Genomic DNA, 21,191 nt, shown 5'->3' with positions numbered 1-21,191 from the left:
TTGTCCAGTAGAGTAGGTTTGAGCTTAATCCACTAGATGTCAGTCTAAACCTGTTTATATCTGAGCAGGAGCCTCACGTGTCATGTGATTTCTGTTTAAATTTAACTGTTGAGTTCTCAGGCTTAACAACCAAGTCACTTTTAAACACGTCCTTTATAAACGTCTGTAACTATGTGCACGTGAATGGGACCATGTTTGTGCTGAAGTACTTTTCAAGTCCTTCAGACTCTCAGAGTGTTTTCACCACTCTGCACCTGCTGCTCCCTAATATTTTGTTTTTCCTGGAAACTTCTGCCGAGATCCACCCACTGTTTCCTGCTTGTTCTTCCTCGACTCCTGTTCTGTCTGCTGAGGCTTGAACCACAAACACAACTGCACCTTTGTTGTGCATTTGATTTGATTTTTTAATTAATACAATCATGAAACCACCCACAATAAAACACTGTAACACAATGTCAGTGAGGCCTAATATTAATCCAAATACACTGCAGCTAATAAACATACCTGCCTTTATACAGAGCTACATCAGCCAATGAAAGGAAAACTGTTGCTAAAATGTCAACACTCTTGATGACTCTTCACTATTGTTGAATTACATGCAATAAAACTACACTTGTATATGTTACATAGACTTATTTATAATAATAATAATAAACATAATTTATCAGGACATGTAATAAGTGGTTGCACATTTACCAAAGTAACTTTTCACTCCCCGTTTATCTTACAGCTGTAGTTACTTTGCAGATTCAGGTTATTATTATAATGTAACAGATATTAATACAAAATAAAAATAAACTCTATCTAATCCTGAATCAGTGACATCATTTGCAGAGTTTCATTTAAATTTTACTTAATGCTGATTGGTGCAAAAAAAGAACCTGAAAACCAGGTGAGCCCCGCCCACATTTAACCAGAGCAAAAAGCAAACACACACTTGTTTTAGTCTGTGTTGAGTTGTTTCCCTGCTGATGCCTCTGTGAAGACCAGGAGGGAGTTGCTCAACAACATTCCTGAAATACTCCCCAGCTGTGAGTGGCCACTGTCTTAACTGTTCCTCCCATCACAAACATACAGTTTATGAGCTCAGATACACACACACACACAGACACACACACACTCCCTCTCTCACACAGATAGAACACATTTTACAAAACCCAAATGAGAGTATGTGTCTCCTTCTGGATATCATACCGAATTCCTCATGTAGTGTCCCTGTAGTCGAGAAGAAGAATTCAAATCCTGTAGTTAAGAACATGTAGTAATATCTCAATGCATAAAATACTCTGTTACAAGTTTTTTAAAAATCATGATCTGTATCATGTATCGTCAAATCACTTCATCCTTAAGTTCAACTGAACATTTGTACCAAATTTGAGAGGTTCTGTCGCGTGTGGATTCGTGTGTAAGACTTTTGCCATTTGTATTGTGTAAAATCTTCATGATATCCTTCTGAAATATGATGACGCTATAGCAGAGAAGAGAAAGACAAGTTGAGTCCACCAATGCCGGTACTTCATGATTCATTAACAACAGACCATGTAAACTTCGTACAATAAAATAAAGGATGAGCTCACATATTTCATATTTCTGCAGAGTTTATTTGCCGAGAAGATACGAAGATAAACACCGTATATGTCTCGATGTTACGTTTGCCACCGCGCGTCTCGCCATTTTAGAAAACACACACTTCAACGGATACAAGCGTTGCCACAAACTCACTGTGGAGGACAAAACAGCCGATTTGTGTGGCTGAGCTGACAGAGCTGATGTGTGAGTGTAGCGAGGACAGACAGACTGTGGTAACAACAATGAACAAAGACATGAGTCATACTACATTACACATTGTCTCTTTTACAGAAGTAAAGAGTCATATCTCTCTCTCCCTCTCTCACACACACACACACACAGTTGTCAGTACCAGACAGCAGTAGAGAAAACTAAACACTGACGTTAGCCTTTTCTCAAATGAAGGCAGGAATAATGAAATTATTGTGAACAGAAGGAGCAATACAACTGATAAATGTGCAGAAATCAGTGGGTCATTGTATTGTGTGTGTGTGTGTATGTTTGATAACACAATAAAGTGTTGGTTAAGCTGTTGACTCAGCAGAGATAAGAAGAGGCTGAACAATAGTTATCAAATCAAAGACACTTCATCTTATGTACACAGTCTCACTGGAGCACATAGACAAACACGATCATTTACACATTACAACAGTCGTATCACACCTCACACACAAATAGGTAAAGTGTACACACACAGACTTTAGTACAAACATGTTTTCCAGGAAAGCTGCAGTTCAATACCTTAAATGTTAATATACAAAATGTAATCAGGTTTACGTCCCTCAAAGTTACTTTGTGCAAATTCTAACATGTTTAAATACAATATGAAAATCCTTGACGTACAGAGAAACGAGTACTGCTACTGCTTCTACTTCAAACCACCGCAGCAAACACAGCAACTAACATTAAGGCTTGATATTTTTGTTTAAAAACAACTTTACTATAAATAACTATAAATGAAAAAAAAAACACAAATACAACCAAATATATAAAACGTGAATTAAGAAAATATTTCTTCGTGAAATGTAAACATAAGTGCACATAATATCTGCATTGTTTATCCTGTAAAATAAAAGTTTTCATATTAGCGCATATCGCCGATACGATATGTCCGAGAAAAGGCTCATATCGGCAATAAATCGTCCGGGCTCGAGATTTCAGTCAGGAATGTTCCTTGTTAACGCTCCTTTAGTCTCCCAACAACTTTTAGGTGAAACAAATATATAAGACTTTGTTTCTAAATGCTCCTCTGATTTCAGCTACTCTCCAACGGTGTCTGTTGTCTTCCCTTTGGTGTCGAGCTGGTAACGTGCAGTGAGTTTATTAGGGCTTGTTGCTGAAAACCCTGTGCCACTGCAGCGGGAAACAACACTGAAGAAAACTGTGGGCAGAGACAGAAAATGTTTTGGGCCATAATAAAAACAACAATAAGTTGAAAGTCAACATAGAGCTGAGGGTGAACTGCACAGTCGGAGGATAATTTGTCAACACCAGAAACACCTTTCGGATGCAACACGAGACATTTGGTTCACTGTCAGTATTAAAATATTTTTTTCTAGGTTACTCTACTTCACCATGAGGTCGTCCCCCCCCCCCTGTAGATACACATCATATTAACATAAGATCATGTTGGCTGCTACTTCCAGCTTTAGTCGACATTTAAGTCTCTGAATCAGTTGGGTCTGTGTCTGAATACATGACTGAATGACGCAGAGCGGGTGTTGTCAAACAACTGAAGTCAACTGTACAATAATGGTGTTGATGCCACAGTTGAGCTTTTTAAACGCAGATATCTCATCAAATTGAAATGAATGAACTCATTGTGCTCGAAGCGTAAAGAAAAGTCAGAGCGTCTTGCAGCGAGATGAGGGAAGACAGACATTGTCCTGCTCGGAGGGACGGTCCAGGTCGTACACCCCCCCCCGGGTTCAGTGTTAGTCCAGCTGAGATATATGAGAGGCAGTTGGTGACAGAAACAGAGCGCAGTGACCTCATCACTCGGTGACGTCACGCGAGGAAAGCCACAGTGACAGTCTCGATAATAAAAGTGTATCTGTTCGTTGCTTCATTCACTGATTCAGCTTTCCACACTCCAGGCAAATCCATCATCTCTGATCAGCGGACGTGCCGCTCCCCCTCCGGTGTCATGGCCGTTTGCTGCGTCTGCTCCGAGACTTCAGTCTCTGTGGCCGTCAGTCGATCAGACGATGAGGGAGTCTCGGCTGAGGAGGGTGCTCTGGGGGTGATTAAAAAAAAAGGGTAAGCCATTAAAACAACAGCAGAGTAAACACAAAAAAATATTAAAGCATTATGTGTTCAGTAGAGTGAGACAGTGCAGAGGCAGTGGACATTAGCCAGAGGAGGTTATTGTGGTGAACTAGAACCTGGGACAAACTGCGACTTTCAACTTTTTTTCTAATTATTTGCAGATTTTTTGCTCAAGGGCAGGAAACTGCTGAATAGGGGTTGGACAAAATAGCGATACGGCAATATATCGCCAACCTGACTCGTGAGATATGATTATCAATTTACTAGCGACAAATATCGATATTTTATTCTATAGTTTGGACTTTTACCAGTTTATGGCAATTTTACATTGGAATATTGGCGCATGTGGACATCGTTTGTGTGAGACTAAAAAGGCCTTAAGATAACTTAGGGCACTTATTTCTGCACTCTTTAACCTCGTTTTGTGTCAAACTCTGTGAAACATACACAAAACCAGCAATTTACCACTGTGGTGGCATTTTTCTTTCGTTAAACAGATAATGTGATCTATTGTTATATGTCCAACAATGTATCGATTATCGCTGTATCGGGATATTAACGCTATCATGGGCCATGTATCGCATATTGTATTGTGAGTTAATCTGGGATTCCCACCCCTACTGATAAATGAGGTAATGTTGTTCAGGAAGTCTTTGGTGTTGAAAACCATTTTGACCCAGGTCTGTGAGGGAGGACACAACCGGTTATGATTGTTATGGAGAGTAGTTGGATACAGAACAGTCTTCTACCTAGTTTTCACTCTGGTAGCTTCTGAACCTGACCTGTCAAAAGTACAACAACAACACTTACTGTCGGTCCTACAAACCTTATTCACACTGCAATGTCAGAGTTTCTCAACATCAGAGCCCAGATGTTAATAGTTTTAATCACAACAGGTTTAAAATATATCATATTCTCAGTATAATCTATTTTGAGCCCCCCCTCCATGCTCTTGAAAATTGAACAAAAAAAGAAGTGTGCCATAATCCTAATAACATGATCACTCTCAAGGTGCAGGTTCATGAAAATTGTGGAGCCTAAAATGTGTTTGGAGGTCGACACTTGATCTTTTTGTTTCATTTATTTCGAGGGGTGTTGACCTTAGGCCGTATGTAAAGATGTACGACACGGGAGCTCTCTGAAAATGGCGGCAGGCTGCAGTACAGGTCATGAACCTCCTCCATGTTAATAGATGGGACAAGTTCACGTTCAATAAATTATTCTGACATGGTTCCTGACGTATGTTCATGTGGGCTCCATCTCCAAATCTTTATTTTGCAGTAGACTTGGCGCGAAATGGCCGTTCATATCCGGGATATTTCATTTCTGGATAGAGAAAGGAAGTGGAGACCCACAGTCTATGGTGTTGACTGATGAGCCATCCGGAGTCATCCTGTTTCTTTGTATTCCATTTTACAGGACTGATAAATGTTTTTTACTGTGGACGACCTGCTGAGTGTTTTATTATTCAATCATCAAATCAAGTTTTTATCTTGTTTGCTCACTTTGCTCTCACATCACTGCTGCTTCTCTCAGTCTCTCTAATGAAGAAAACAAGATATTTTTAATGTTACTAAACAGGACATGACAGTACTTTCTTGCTTTGCTATGATAGTTTCTAAATCATCGGATAGTTCCATCCTGGCACTGAGACTTCATTGATTCATTTGTATTTAATCCCCAGTTCCTCTGGTTGAAACACAGGTTTAGCTCCTGAGTTCCTCAAAAGGTTCATGGGCCCCTGGGGAAGTTTGTTTGGTGGAAATGACCCAGGAGATATTTTAAAAGCTTGAAAAAAAAAAAACTGGGTGTTAAATTTTCTGTAGTTAGCCATGTGTTAGCAAATATTTTCATTGATTACAAACCTAAAATGAGTTTTTCATTCCAAGAGAAGACGCTGCTTACTAAATTCTACTCACTGCACTTGCTGTAAATTAGCGAACAATCCTACCAATAATTCATAGGTTTAAATGTAACTCACCACTTTCCGGGACTTGTCTCTGGGTTCCTCTCTGTGGCTGGGCAGGGAGAGGGTAGGAGGTTGAGGGGAGCGAGTGTTTGCGGGGGGAGGCCGTGGTGATGGCCTGTCAGACCTGCTTCGCTCTGTGTCCGAGTAAGGAGGCAGTGAATCTGCCTCAGGCCTGTTACTGGGCGAGCGGCTGCAGTGCCGACTGGATTCCCCGCTGCTCTTTTTCGAGCTGCCCTTCGAGGGTGTGTCTGAATCTTCCTCACCCCGGGCCCCACTCTTCCCCTGGCCGACCCCACGCAACTTAGCCTTGCGATCCAGCAGGCTGTTCAGGAATGTGCCATCATAGTCCTTCTCTTGAGAGGAAGTCGATGGAGGACTGACTCTGGGAGGAGGAGGAGGAGGACGATCACTGTCCCAAGTGCCCCTCCTCTTTGTGGGTGAAGGAAGTGGACTTATGTTGTGTCCATTTTTCCTGCTCCATCTGGGATGATCTTCATGATCCCGGTTGTCTTCCAGCTCATTTTCATCATTGTAGTAATGTTGTGCTGGACAATCACGGTAGGAAGGATATCGATTAGACTCCAGAAACTCCATCTCATAGTGTCCTCGGTCTTCTTCCGTCTTCTCTGCTCCTCCCCTTCCTCTCTGCTTGTAGCAAGAAGCAAACTCCTCCAGCTCGTCCAGTGAGCCGGTGCGTCCTGCCGAGCGGTACGACTTTCTGTGCAGATGCTCTGAACGAGGGTTCCACCTGCAAAACACAGCCCGAGACCAAGAGAGGACAGAGTGACAAGTATGTTTGTAAGGGTGTGTGGACAGAAACTGGGCATTCAGAGATGTCTGTACCTGTTGCGGTTCTCCTCGTCGCTGTGGTTCTGCTGATGTTGGCTGCGTCCAGGCCTGCGCGTTGGTGAGGAGGACGGAGGATCGTCGCTGTAGCGTCTCGGAGGAATAGGCTCTTCCTGGCACCGCCGGGGCTCTGGATTGGGGTTATCACGATGCCGCTGGGGTGAAGTGTGGTTGTCACGGTAACGCTGTGGCTCCGGGCTGCGGTTGTCACGGTAGCGTTGGGGTTCAGGCAGGGGGTCGTGGTCAGGGATGGCGGGCAGAGCCTTTTTCTGGATGTTTCTGTATGTTTGGCGGAAGCCTGTTTCTCCCTCGTGGAGAGAGCTCAGCTCGGACAGACTGCAGGCTGAACAGGTGGAGTAAAGTCACTCATCAATAATAGAAAGATTGAAGAGAGAATTCAACTTTTTTTTTTTTTAAAGGAAGACACTGCAGATGAAGTCAAAGTCCAAATGAAATTAAAAAGTGTCAGAGTGAGAATTGTTAAAACCTTCAGGTAAGTAGGCATGCAGACCCGCTACTGTATCACGTCTGAACTACAGGAAATTCAATATGCAGGAAGCTTGAGTGCAGAGAGGCGTGCCAAGACAGGCTGAAGAGAATCAAAAGCCCAAAAGACACAATCAGCAGAATGTACAGTAGAGCATGCAGTCTCTATCCATCGCCATTTATTGACAAATCTGGACAGATCCTTGAGAGAGGAAAACCCCGGGACGGTTTCATGCAGCTTACACTGGTGGCTGACGGATCTGGAGGGGTTGAAGTGAGCCAGCTGTTTCTCTACATACTGTAGCACCCTGAGAGAGTCCTGATCCTGAGGTGACGGCACGCGGTAGGGAATCCCTACAGCATGCATCGGCACTGGAGATACACACTTGACCCATCAGCATAGGAAATCTCTGTTTGTCTTTGTGTGTGCGCATTTACTGGGACTATTTTCTTTGTTCAGTAATTTTTAAAACACATATTCACTCGCAAATAAAGAGTAAGACCTCACTTGCTGTGAGTAGGCTGCCGTCTGAAGGGGGGGCAGAAGACATCTGGCTCACTAGGGAGGGAGGAGCGATGGGTACCATGGTCGGGACACCAGAGACGAAGTATGGAGGGTAGACAGGTGACTGAGGGGTGGACGTTCCCGTCTTTATACCCTTACCTGCCTCATACACTAAAAAAAGAGCAACACAAACCCAGTAAGACGTTTCATAGAAACACTTCTTTCAGACGGTGCTTGTATAACCTCCGTGTGTGTGTGTGTGTGTGTGTGTTCATACTCACGGTGTCTGGGGCAGCAGCATGTGTCGGGGCAGCACCAGCAGCTGACGTAGCAGCAGCAGGAGTGAGGACAACACTGACACCAACAAACGCCAAACAACAGCAGGAATAACACACTGCCCAGCGCCACCGACGCCACAAACACCCACTCTGGAAGTACACACAACACACAATCCTGCATAAAACACATGTAAAAAACACACACATAAAAACAAGTCATACAGGCAAAGATTTACTTGTCACACATGGCTTGTGTTAAAGCACCACACTTCTGCAACACTGTTGGACTCAATTAAAAAAACAAACAGTAGCAGAACCATGAACATAGATCTGTGTTTTCCACACATTCTTCTGAGTTAAAATCCAATGCCTACATTAACCACAATGCAACACGTTTGTTCGGAGATGTGGAGGTGCTGTGCTCGTAGCGGCTATGTAACCATCAGGCCGTTAGCCCCAGGCAGTGATGAGGAGCGAGCTACAGAAGTCTGATAACCTCATTGCTTTAAACCCAAATGACGCTGCCCTCAAGTGACTTCGATAAATTTCTCCGATTTAACAAAGCTCCCTCCCCCTGAGGCACGTAACGTTTTATTATGACCTCCACCGAGGAGGTTGTTTGTATCTGCGCTTGTTTGTTTGATTGTTAGCAGGGTTACACAAAAACAACCCATCGGATTAACACGAAACTTGGTTCTTTATTTACTTTTTATTTCTTTCAAGCTTCATTTCAGCATGGGAGCTTCAGATGTACTAACATATAAAGAGATAAATGAGGTTAATAACCAAAATTTGACCAAAAGAAAATAAATATTTGAACATATTATTCCCTGAGTGCACAAAAACTGAAAGCCAGATGGCACGGCATCCTTTCTTCCTCAATGTGATGCATTTCCTGTAGAACAAGGATGTTGTGACGGGTTTTAACCCACTGAGAAATCCGTCTGTGTGACGGTGAAGTTATGGGACGTCAGCGAGGGAGAGGAGTAAGCCTTCTGTTATTAAGAGTCTTTTTTTTTTTTTACTTTTATATGTAACAAATCAGAACAAATGAAACCTTAACCACAATGTGAGTTTAACAAAACACGCAAATAAGACTATCAGACGGTAGAGGTGATAAAGAAAGTAGATCCGATAAACTACATTTATCTGTCTACAGGGACAAAGCAAAGGAAAGGGAAGGAGAAGGCAGATAAGGAAACGTTAACAATGTAATGTCCCTCATGCACACACACACACACACACACACACACACACACACACACACACACACACACACACACACACACACACGCACAGACTCAAAAACAAACATACACACTCACACGGGAAGCCTGTTTTTGCTACAGGAAGGAAAAGGACAGTTTATGCTGCTCTGAGAGATACTAAAGGTTTGTCTGTTACAACGAATAAGATGGTAATGTGATACACACACACACAAAGACACACAGACACACACACACACACACACACACACACACACACACACACACACACACACACACACACACACACACACACACACCCACACACACAGAGCACTGTGGGAGTTGATGTGGACAACATCATGCGCTAATGCAACACTAACTGTAGAGATAAGCTCACACTAACCATTGGCTCAGTGATTCATTATCGGGGGTCATTTCCAAACCATCCATTCCTTTATCCTTTCCCACACTCTTTGTGATAACTTAAAAAGTATGACAGGAATTTCATGTGACATTAAGAAAACTCCCTCCCTCCTCATTTACCAAACGATGACACGTTCACCACAAACATAAATAACTGTAATGACCATAATAGCTGTTTTCCAGCACAGCTCATCTTAGTGGGAGCAACAGCCAGCTCATAATCTGACGAGTGCTGAGCAACAACAGCTCTGAAGTCTCTGAAACACCTTTTACATTATTACCTCTGACATGTAGGTTAGGTTTGCGTTGCTGTGTGTCTGTTAGAAGGGTCACTACTAAAAAACTACCTAACTGATTTTCTTGAGACTTGGTGGAAGGGTGGGGTATGAGCCAAGGAAGAACCCACTAAGTTGTATTAGTTTGAGTTGATTTGTATTAGTTTTATTTGATCCAGGAATTTCTTCTCAATTTCTTTAAAATTTTGAGATTTTTGTGTAATTTCTCAAGAACTGATGTATGGATCTTGATGATAAAAACCCGCCATACCAAGGGACTGATATCTGAGTGTGTGTAACATGGTGCAGCTTGACTGAATAAAAGGTTGGGCCTTGGTTGAGGTATGTGCTCTACTGAGAGCTATTCTAGTTTGCTGAAAGGAGGATGGGTTAGACAGTGACAGAGCTGTTAGCACAGAAACTACATCTCTAAATCTCTACCATCTAAATGATTAATTGGTTAGAGCAGCGGATGGGGTTAGTATGAATGGAAGAAACCAGGTGAGGGTGAGGACACATTATGCCCCTACCTGGCATAATCTTCAAATCAAAGTCGGGCAGCAGATCTTCAGGCACACCTGAGAAACCTGGAGAGAGACAGAGCAGAGGTGACGAGAGGAAAGGAGAGGTGACAAGGGCAAAAAAGAGGAGAGGAGAGGAGAGAGAGGAGAGGTGACAAGAGCAGATTAGAGAAAAGAGAGGAGAGGAGGAAATTGGCTCGATGTAATTTGGAATGGCTGATTCAAAGAAATTTACTGCTGCCACAGCATGCACGAGAAGATAAGGAAGACAAAAACAAAGAGAGACACTTGGAGAAAATGAGAAAAAGAAAGAGTAGGCAGGTCAACAGCAGCATGCACCAGAGGACGTTCTGATTTTGTTCCAGTGTGTCCTCATATCAGAGTGATCAGCAGATTGATTGAGATTTTGCATCTTCAAGGCTGTGTGGTTATCTGTCTGATGAGAAGACCGACTGGAACGTGAATCATTCTCATGATAATAACATGACAAACAGGCAGGTGCTGTGAGTAATGTTACACGCAGAGCTGCAAAAATCACAGATGGAAACATTCCTCGTACAAAAAAAATGTAAACAAACTGCAGATAAGCTGTTTGTTCCTGAATCTATTTCTGTGTCTCTCTCTAGTCCGACCACTGAAGGATGAGAACATTAGATCTTTAAAATACTCTTTCTCTAAATCTCTAAATTTCTCCTTCATATATTTTAGCAAAGACCAATGTGTAAAATATTCAGGTATGTTAGCAGGCTTCTCATTTATCGCTGCCATCGTCGCTTTTCTCATTACAGTTGTAGAATGAACGTCAACACTGAGACATTAGTCTGAATGGGCTCTATTCAAGCTGCTCATTGTACTCTGACTGTTTGTGAATGAAAAGGCACATCTCTGTGTTACATCATTCCACGACGGCCAGTACACTGGAAAATTCACAACGCACAAGTGGGCGTGTTGATGACTTTTCTAGCACACGGCCGACGTGAAACTGGAAGAATACAAATATCTCAGGATGAAAAAGAGGAGCTGACGAAGATGTCCACTTGGAAAGAAAACAAGATTCAAGAGCTTTTAGGGCGATAAGGGCAGACAGTAAACAAAAGGCACGATCCCTGCAGCTGGACTTATACGTCACGTCCTGCCTCCTGCATGCTCTACCCAGGTTCCACCCTTTGTCTGAGTGTTCCAGATCAAAAAAATTCTGTTGTTGTGACCTTTGATCACAGGCATTACAAAGCTTTTTGAACCCTAACCCTCACCATAAATCCATTAAGAATATGTCTCTTATTTATTTAGTTGTCTATAAAGTAAAGAAAACTAAGTCTAAAAGGTTTTGCAATTTTAAATCATCAAAATCGATTTCTTCAAGATATAAATATCTGTTTTCGGAAAAGAAAAGCGAAACATAAATTCCCAAAACCTGGCATCGTTCCACTGTTGTGTCTTTCTCGTCTCACTTTTTCTTTTTAAGGCCGCAGTAAAGGACTCCACACGAGGTCAGCAGATGAAACATTAGGATGATAGATCAAGGGCAGTGTAGCACAGGCTGGTGCAAAAATGTGCATGGGTGTGCTTTGTTTGGGTGCATATTTCCACCCTGGCCTTGTGAGCTGAAGCTTTGTGAAAAGAGAACAAGATACTGGTGTTTGGCCACTGACAGTGTGATTATGCTGAAGAGGAGGAAAAGGAGTATTAAAGCTATGAAGAGAAGGACTGGAGAAGCAGAGAAGAAGCTGGACTGGATCTGTTCGGCCTGGCTCTGGTCTGACTGCACATACCTCACTTTAGTATCTGTCTGGAAGGCTAAACGTGTTCTTTGCTGGGTGTGAAAACAAAAGAAAACTATTTAAGTTCACTGAGAAGCAGCTGCATCTTCACATGAACCCAACAACAGATGAGTGTAGAAATTTGCATTGTGTGCCTCTGTACATTTGAGGCATCTTTCATTTGGTATTTATCTGTTGTTTTTGTCCTCCGTCTCCCTCCTGCTGAAGCCGTGGAAGGCAGCTTACTTGAGATGTTCCCACTTGCTCATGAATTTGCCTGCAGGCTGGTGATTCACCAAGATTTGCTTTTAAATATGTCTGGGGTTACGTTTTTACTCTAGACAGCATGTTTACTCCCCCCAGAGCTCCACAAGAGGGAGTAGGCTCAAAAACAAAAACAAAATATCTGTCCAGGTAACATGTGACCTCCCCAGGGTCCAGATATTACTTTACTTTTATGCCATCTATCATCTATAATATTTTATTGAACTTTTATCGACAAAATGGTGACCTAAAGAGGTTTCCCTATCTAAGTGATCAAAGAGATATCATTTTTTTTAATTAATTGTATTGATTCTAAAATTACAGGATGGATTCATAAAGATTACAAGTCATACAATAATGTCTCCTACACTCTTTGTTAGATTTTAAATGTTAAGTAAAGTAAAAGTATTAAAACATATTTTTCCAATGGTTGACAGCACGAATGAAACGATTAACCTGGAAAGTAGCTTCTGCACTATGAAAATGAAGTTTAAAGGTAGACAGGAGAGAAGCAGATATTTTAAATATTTATTTTAATCAGCCACTGAGATCTCAGACGTCCACATCGGTGGAGTGCCTCACATGGTGTCGACCCACCTCTTTTGTATCACCACGCTCTGCTGGCCCTCCCCCCACGTCATTAAATCTTCCCCGTCTCCTTTTCTGTGAAGCCATTCCCTTAAAAGACAAAGGAGCCCCCCGATCCATTTGCTGTGGCCCCAACTGTTGTTATGGAAACACAACAAGTGCCTCACATGCTATATTAGCTAAACAAGGTGGATTTAGTGTCACTCATGCCAGGCTGAGGACTGCAAAGGGCGACTAATGCAGGAAAATTAAGCAATCTTATTTGGCTGTAGTATCCTATCTTTATCATTAACTTAAACAGGATTCAGAACACACTCAAGTGTTTCCTCACTGTAGCTTATTATCCAGTACTTGCTCGAGTATTTGTGTAATGTGTGTGTGTGTCTTTTTGTGCATACACATAAGTCTCTGAGTGCCAGCCAAACAAAAGTTCAGCCTCAGAGTGAATTAGGGCACAGAGAGCTGCACAGTCTCTCAGTCGTTGTCATGGAAATATTTGTTGTAACTGAACACAGAAAAGTACACTATCACTGTAACACAACACACTACAGACACTTTTATGACAGGGGACAGAGAATACACACACACACACACACACACACACACACACACACACACGCACACACACACACACACACACACACGCAAGTTTCATCACCTAGCTCTATCCATTAACCGACAGTATGAGTGAAAGCTGTGACGAGAGTATCCACGAAGTGCCACTGTTATAAATCAGCTCATTAATCAGCTTGTATTGTGCTGTCAGTGATGAATAGTTCATAAAAGCCTTCTTATGTAAAATATAATTCAGCGTTAATGATGTGTGTGGAGGAATTCCTATGAAAGAGATACTGTAGTGTGTAGTCTGCCAATCATTGTTTCTAGCGGTGATAGGACGTCGCTGGGGTCAGGAACTCAGGAACATAGTGTTTCAGTTGGTCGACCATTCAAATTGGCAGGTTTTGGTGCAAAGACCAAGTGTGACCGAGCTTTTAGGGGGATTTTTTTTCATTACAAAATTCTCTGCAATAAACATGTTGGAAAACTATAGTGGCACCTTACCCAGAACCAGCAGCTCCACAGGGGCTTCGTTCTGACCCTCGAGATCGTCCGATATAACCACTTTGCAGATGTAAACTCCACTGTCTCCCCACTGGACCTCTCCTATCCGCAGGTCTGCCTCTGCACGAGAAAAAGAAAGAAGTTAAAAATGAGAAACTAAATCTTAACAACTCATTGTTTCAAGCTGCTGGGAAAAAAAGTTAAATACAGAGGTGAAATAATAGAAAACAAATGGTGGTGAAGATAAGAAAACTTATCTTATAACTTTCAACATGTTTCCAGAAACATTCAAGCAGTGTCTAAAAGTACATGACAACACAAGTATTACACTCATATGTGATTGTCTCAATCCAAAATCTTTCCACAAGACTTTCAAAGTCTGAAAGCAGGGATTTGCTTCCATTCAGCTAGAAGAGCAGTGGTGAGGTAAACCAGTGATGTTGGGTGACAAGGCCTGGAAATTCCAGTTCATTCTAAAGGTTTTGGATGTGGTTAAAGTCAGGGGTCTCACTGGTGAATTCTTCTAAAGCAAACTCCAAAAAACTGACTAGCCATTTGGAGGATGGAGTCGAGTCGACACACATGCTCGACCAATGGCAAGCCAGTCTCAAGTGTCAATCATGATGTTTCACACCATTTTTATGGAATCAAATAACCAATTGGAACAAAACTAACCAGAAAAAGGAATTAATCATCAGTGTGATAAGAACTACCTAAAATGACAGAATCCACATTTGAGAATTTTTTTGGGGCGGTTTAATTTGGTCCATGTCCCGTCTGCTAACATGAAGGAGTCAGGGATTATGACCTATACTGCAGGCAGCCACCAGGAGGCGATCAAGACACTTTGTCTGCTTTTGGGGAGCCATCATATCATCCATCTCCATATACGGTCTATAAAAAAGTGTCCATATACTTTTGGATAAACAAAAAATAAACTATCAGACATTTTTCATTTGCTGAAGCAAGTTTTTAAGCCATAAATAACAAAATACCAAAATAGTTTGGCCCAAGAGCTGAACACTGGAGACAATGCTGGGCTGCTGACTCCATTGTGAGGGGGTCACACGTATAAATACAGCAGAGAGGAAATGGGTTGTATAATTCACTTCCTTTTCCTGTTAGCCGAGGAAAGGGTAGGAGAGATCAGGCCGCACCACAGTGACCAGTCTCACTTTCAACAAAGTGACACCTCCACTCATGCGGCAAACAAAGTTTTATTTGATTTACTTTAAAGCAACTTTATGATAAAATCAAACATGTCCTGTTGGTTTCCCTTGATTCATTCTATCTTTCCTCACACATCTGCCAACTTTTAAAAATAAATAAATAAGTGTAAGTGAGTGTGTGTGTGTGTGTGTTAGCCATGTGATTAACAGAACCCCCACCCCCTCCACCAAGTGCATGCTGGGACGGACTCCAGCAGCCTCCCTGCGACCCTGAATAGGATTACATGAGTATGGATGACTGGGCGTCTCTAAAAGGAACATAGTCTGAGATATTTTCGTCCATTTACAACATCTCTACACTGACCTGTTTGAGGACGGGAGGTGGAGTAGGATGGGGAAAAGAGAAGAAAGAAAAGAGCCTACAGTGAGACAACTGACTGTGTGGATGGTGGGATGTGAAGAGATCTAGAGAGTAAAAATAAAAGCGAGACATTGAAGTACATCAGAACGGTGGGAGTGAGAGGTGGAGATGAATGGCGGGACAGCATGAAAACCCGTTTCTTTTGTCTGTGTTCCTGGCTGGTGAAGAGAAGGTCGATTCTTCAGCCAGAGTTAGAGCTCCATAAATCCGAGGCCCGCAAACAAGGCTGCCACTCTGTCCCGCGCGCACACACACACACACACACACACACACACACACACACACACACACGCATATATGCACAGCAGTGTTCCTTAGATGATCTTCTAAAGGCACAATGGTAAGACTGTAAGGAAGTGTAGACCTCAGGAGAGAGGGATGGCATCAGAGTGAATTCCTGTGCTTAATCTGTGGTAAACTGCTGAAATATTTATAAGCTTGACAGATTTATTTATTAATAGACCTGAACAAGCTCCTCCCCCCAGTCTGCTAATTGAAAAATAACCTTGTTATTGCTTAATGGACGACAAACTTTTATAATGATGGCACTGACCTTGTGTTACTTATCAGCTGACATAATGAAAGTGCCAATACAAATACAAATCTCTACTGGTACAGTGTGAAAAGATATAAATATACGTAAAATTCAGTTTTATAATCCTAGTTGAAGGTAATTCCTTTTCAAGATTATTATTAAGATGCAGTTGTCAATGATAATCTATAATACTTTTTGATAGCATCTTAATAAATAATAACATGCATTTTATTTTGTGGCGCCTTTCAAAACAGCCAAGAACACTTTACAATACTTCATATATAAACAACAATAATCATAGCATAGCTCGAGTACCTTTCATCTTATCGGGTTTTCACTTTTCACGTGTGTTGTTAAAGGTCAAAGGAAGTACAGTGTCGACAACAGCAGATTCCCCAGTTCGGATTTCTGCGTTCTGAGTCGAGCTTCATTGAACTTGAATAAACAGGTGAACAGCTCCTGGTGCAGCAGTGGTGGTGCAGCTTCATGTTTCTGTGGACTGAGTCCAACACATGGTCTCTACTTGTAAAGTAGTTTTCTACTTTCCACTACTTAAGAAAATACTCATAGTTGATTAGTTATTTCTGATTGGAATAATATGAGTCCTGTCCTTTTATTTCTTCTCCAGTAGCATTAGCTAATAACAGTTGATGGTGGGTATATTCAATCGTTTCTTCTGACTTATGTAACCTGATTGTTCTGAAAGCTCGGTAAAGTGTACAGTAAAGCCTCTAAATCACGCGCCTCATACCTCCCTTACATGTGCATAGAATCTCTCAGAGTTTGGGCATTTAATCTGGAATCTGGGGGGAGGGTGAGCCAATGATTTATGGCTTTCACAAAACTTGCCAGGCTTTGGCAGCAGAAGAATCCAGAGCATTAGTTCAATCAATATGTTACAAAAAGAAAACAGAGAGGGTGCTATGCTTCTTTTATGCAGTAAACTAGACACACTCAAACTTTGAAAATCCTTCTGACTTGTTTCATAGTGCTGCAGGAGTCTTACTGTTGATGATGGAGATGTCTCTGGTCTTGTAGTACTCTGACAGTGTGATCGAGGCACCAGAGATGGAGGCCACCATTCGGACCGTCCGGCTGCTGTCAGAGCAGTCGAGGTAGTTTGCCGTCATCCCTGACTCGTACCCTCCTCCGGCTCCTCCGGTCCCACCTGTCAGCCCGCCTCCTCCCAGGCCTCCACCCATGCTGTCGGGGTAGTTGAAGGAATCCCGCGTGCGGTCGCGGCAGTACGACTTGTAGACCCACTGAACCACGGGGATCTGCGTGGACACACTGGTGTACTGACACGGCAGAACCACAGACTGGAACAGCACGGCATACCTCTTCTCATCCCTCACAAACACGTTGACCCCCGAGCAACAGGGAGGGAGGACGCCTATGGAGGAAGATAAGAAGACAATAACAAAGGATCAGTGAAGTGAAAGATGGAAAAATAAATAAATACAAATAAATAAATTAAAAGTAAGTCTTGATAATCATTTAATTCTTCGTGTTTGTTGAACTCTGAGGAGGCTCAGAGTGTCAGAGGGGACATGTTGGGGTACTAACAATAACAGGAAGTTAGATGTAGTAGTTTTGCTCAATGATTTTACCACCTCACCAACAAAGTCGACAGTTGAAGCAGAGGCAGTGGCTGTGACGCAGCTTATGGAGGCAATTCAGGTACTTTAAAACCTTAAGTCCCATAATTTGTGTCAAAGTTTGTAGTCCTCTGAGTCATAGCTCAGACAAATCTGAATGAAAGAGGATTCAGATCATTTTTAGATTCAAAATAACCCAGTGGTATCTGACAGAACAACCCATGGTGCATTGCAAACAGGAACTGCTAACATCTCATTAGCATAATTTTAATGATGCCAAGTTGTTGGTGGGGGGGTTGTCGTTGTCTCGATGTTTGCCTGCAGGGTGCCAGACTTTGAAAACCACAGACCTTGCAGCCAAAACATGTTGCAGTAATACCTGAGGATGTGTAATGAAGGGGATTAAGGACGACTGCAGCAAATAGCAACACGCGGTGATTCAGAAGCTCAGTTGACACCCGCCCCCGTCTGCTCCCTTTAAAAATAGCTGACAAACCACGAGCTCCCCTCATCTCCTGATGGAAAGCATACCTGTTATGAATTAGATTGAAATGTCTTTTTCTTTAGTGAGTTAAAACATATCAGGGTTCGAACTACCTAGACAGGCTCGCATATTGTTTTTCTTATAGCGGCAATGAAATGAAATAACATTTAAGTTTGACAAGATATATATTGTAAAACTTGAGCGGCTCAGTAGAGCACATACCTCCGCCAAGGCCCAACAGTCCATTACATTCAATCAAGCTGCACCAAATTTCACACCCTAATAATTATTACCAAAATGTGCCTGAAAAAAATTCTGGGATATGCCCCCTGATTCGGATCTGTACCAAAATTGACCACCAAGTTCATTGTAATCCATCCAGTTGTTTTCTGTGTAAATCTCTAACTAACAGAACAAACTAACATACAAACCAACCAACAAACAAACTGAAGTGGAAACCTAAAATAATAAAAACCCAGGCTCTTTCAGCTGCTGAAGTCTGACTGTGAGCTGAGTTTGACCCGAGGTTGTTTTGGATCTTCTGAAGCCGCAGTACTCTGAGTCACATGATGACCAGGAGCTCAACTCGGCAGTTCAACATCAACACCCGCTGGAGAGAAGACCATGTGAAAAAAACACTCCCACACACAAACACACACACACACACACCCCGAAACATCTGCACATGCTGGTGCTGTGTGTGCGTTTCTTAGGCTGAACAGTGGGAGGTGTGACTGAACTGCACCAATGAACAGGGATGAGGTAAATTGTGAGTGGGGGGGCGGCAGCTTCACTTTATCAAGACCAGGCCAGTTCACAGAATTTTGTTTTCCCTCTGTTATAATGTTCTGATGCCTGATGTCTGATGGATTTGATCAAAAACACATAAGCTACATCGAGCACAGTGTTACTTACTGCAAGGTCAGTACGCAGATTTCAAAATAAAAGCAGGATTATTTTACTTGCACATGTACAGTATGGTATTTACAGCTTACATAGCTGAACTGAAAAATATGAAATATACAGAGATTGTTAATTAAAAGCCAGTGGATATATAATGCCATTGTAAGCACTGCATACAATGATTTATTGTTTGTTACAGGTGGATTATGGTATTGTAGGAATGTATTTAAATGTTTCTTCTGTGTCATCTGAGGATAATTAGGTTTTACAGTTAAAGTTGAAGGTTTGAAGTGGTGTGGATTTCGGATAGAAAAACAAAACCGGGGCATCGTTTCAGACCAAGATAAATCAAGCTCATTGAAACAGAAATTCCTCAGGGAGGACATCACTGGTCTCTGACTCCTAACAACTGGAACAAAAACACCCAGGAGGTTGGTCTTACTGGGATCACAAGCTGCAGGCGATCCAGGCTTTATTAGTTTTGTGAGGAAGCCTCCTCCAGAGGAGAAAATGAAAGCTGAAGGAGGATGGAAGGATGGCGACTGTTGTAATATTGGACAGAGAAACTTTGCTTTGGATATTAAGTGTCCTTGAGAAGATAATGCAGAGTAAATGTTTCATGTCACATTATTTCTTTTGTATTTAAAGACTGATTATTGCTCCTGAGTGAAGGTTGTGGTTTTAAACTCTTCTTTATGAGCAGAGAAGGACACTTGATAAACAACTAAAAAAACCTTTTACAAATCTGAGGTAGATGAATGATGATCAATTGATCTTGTTTTCCTGGCCAGCCCCAATTATTTCCCTGCTTTTGGTATTAATAATTACATATAATAAATATGACCTGCACCTGGATAAGCACCAGCAAATGGATGGATGGATGGATCAATTTAAAAAGACTGATCAATTTAAGGGGATTTTCCATAGAGTGTATTTTCCAGTAAAGTTTTTGCTAAAATCGCATAGAAATATTTTGTATTCACGAAAATAAAGATTTCTTAAAGGCTTTTTAAATACTGTCTTATCTTATCTTATCTATGGAAAGATAGATAGATGGATGGATGGAGGGAGGGATGGATGTAAGGATAGCTGGATGGATCGTTAGATGGATGAATAAATAAATGGATGGATGAAAAGATTGATGGATGAATGGATGGATGCATATGTATGTATTCAATCAGGACTTTTGAAATTAATTTTAAAGCACATACATACTCTTTATTTAGGGCATTAATAATTACTTATAACTCTATCTTATCTTGTTTTATACCAAACTAGTAAAGGATCCAATCTTGCTCTGGTACTTTACATGCATGTACTGTGTGTTTTTCCATTATTAAAAGTACTTTTTAATGTATCAGCAGCTGTGGAGGAAACTGTCACTGCACTGAGCAACCTGTGGTTAAACCAGTCAGAAGTTAAACTAATCCTCAACCCCCCTGTGGCTCTTTCACACATGACTAAATGTGGAGCCCGAAGCTCCGCACAAAGAAACATTCACACGTTTCTGCAGTGAACGACTGAAGAACCGAGATTTAGAAGTGAAGAGACGTCACCAACACTGAATTTAAAAACGTATAAATATCCACGTGTTGGATAAAAGTTTTGGTTTAAATGTTGAATCGGCCCCAACAATCATGAAGCAGCACGTTGGTGTGTTCATCTGAGGAGACGTTAGCCGAACGTCAAACCGAAGCTAAACAACCTGCTGCACTTCATCTTCATCTTCTTCTCTTACCTGAAACACAAGCGATACACATCCACCACTTCAGCGTCAGGAGCATTTCACTCATCCTGCGGGAGAACTTCACCAAAGTTTCCTCCTGATGTTCGGACTCTTCTTCTTCTTCTTCTTCTCTGTTTCTCTCCATCTCGACAAACTGACACATAACGGGACCAGCGTCAAGCTCGCCAAAATAAAACTCGGTATTTCCAGCGGCACGTTTCAAAATAAAAGCTATGTCGACACACGCGGTGAATGCGACGATGAGCGTAGAGAAAACGATTAGAGAGTATCGACATGTCGTGTGCAGTGGTGGAGGAAGTACTCAAAGTTTTA

The 21,191-nt window shown here is 41.9% G+C and overlaps 1 protein-coding gene across 5 annotated transcripts; it reads right to left on the bottom strand.

Moving 5' to 3' along the window:
* Positions 1-1,580: 1,580 nt before the first annotated feature.
* LOC118111003 (immunoglobulin-like domain-containing receptor 2) lies at positions 1,581-21,026 on the bottom strand. 5 transcript variants are annotated; one of them, XM_035159230.2, is made up of 11 exons: positions 20,871-21,026; positions 17,154-17,540; positions 14,023-14,142; positions 10,358-10,414; positions 7,925-8,071; positions 7,647-7,814; positions 7,382-7,510; positions 6,650-6,995; positions 5,819-6,554; positions 4,587-4,619; positions 1,581-3,805 (listed from the first exon to the last, which is right to left on the bottom strand). In XM_035159230.2, exons 1-10 carry the CDS (start codon positions 21,019-21,021, stop codon positions 4,587-4,589), a joined length of 2,274 nt encoding a protein of 757 aa, XP_035015121.1. In that variant the 5' UTR covers positions 21,022-21,026; the 3' UTR covers positions 1,581-3,805. The 5 variants fall into 5 exon arrangements, with proteins under 5 accessions (XP_035015121.1, XP_035015111.1, XP_035015150.1 ...); XM_035159220.2 differs by lacking the exon at positions 4,587-4,619; XM_035159240.2 differs by lacking the exons at positions 1,581-3,805; positions 4,587-4,619 and adding an exon at positions 4,654-5,378.
* Positions 21,027-21,191: the final 165 nt, after the last annotated feature.

Source organism: Hippoglossus stenolepis, chromosome 1 (assembly GCF_022539355.2).
Source record: "Hippoglossus stenolepis isolate QCI-W04-F060 chromosome 1, HSTE1.2, whole genome shotgun sequence".
NCBI lineage: Eukaryota > Metazoa > Chordata > Actinopteri > Pleuronectiformes > Pleuronectidae > Hippoglossus > Hippoglossus stenolepis.
The sequence above is the reverse complement of the archived record's forward strand: the minus strand, read 5'-3'. Positions and strand labels throughout refer to the sequence as shown.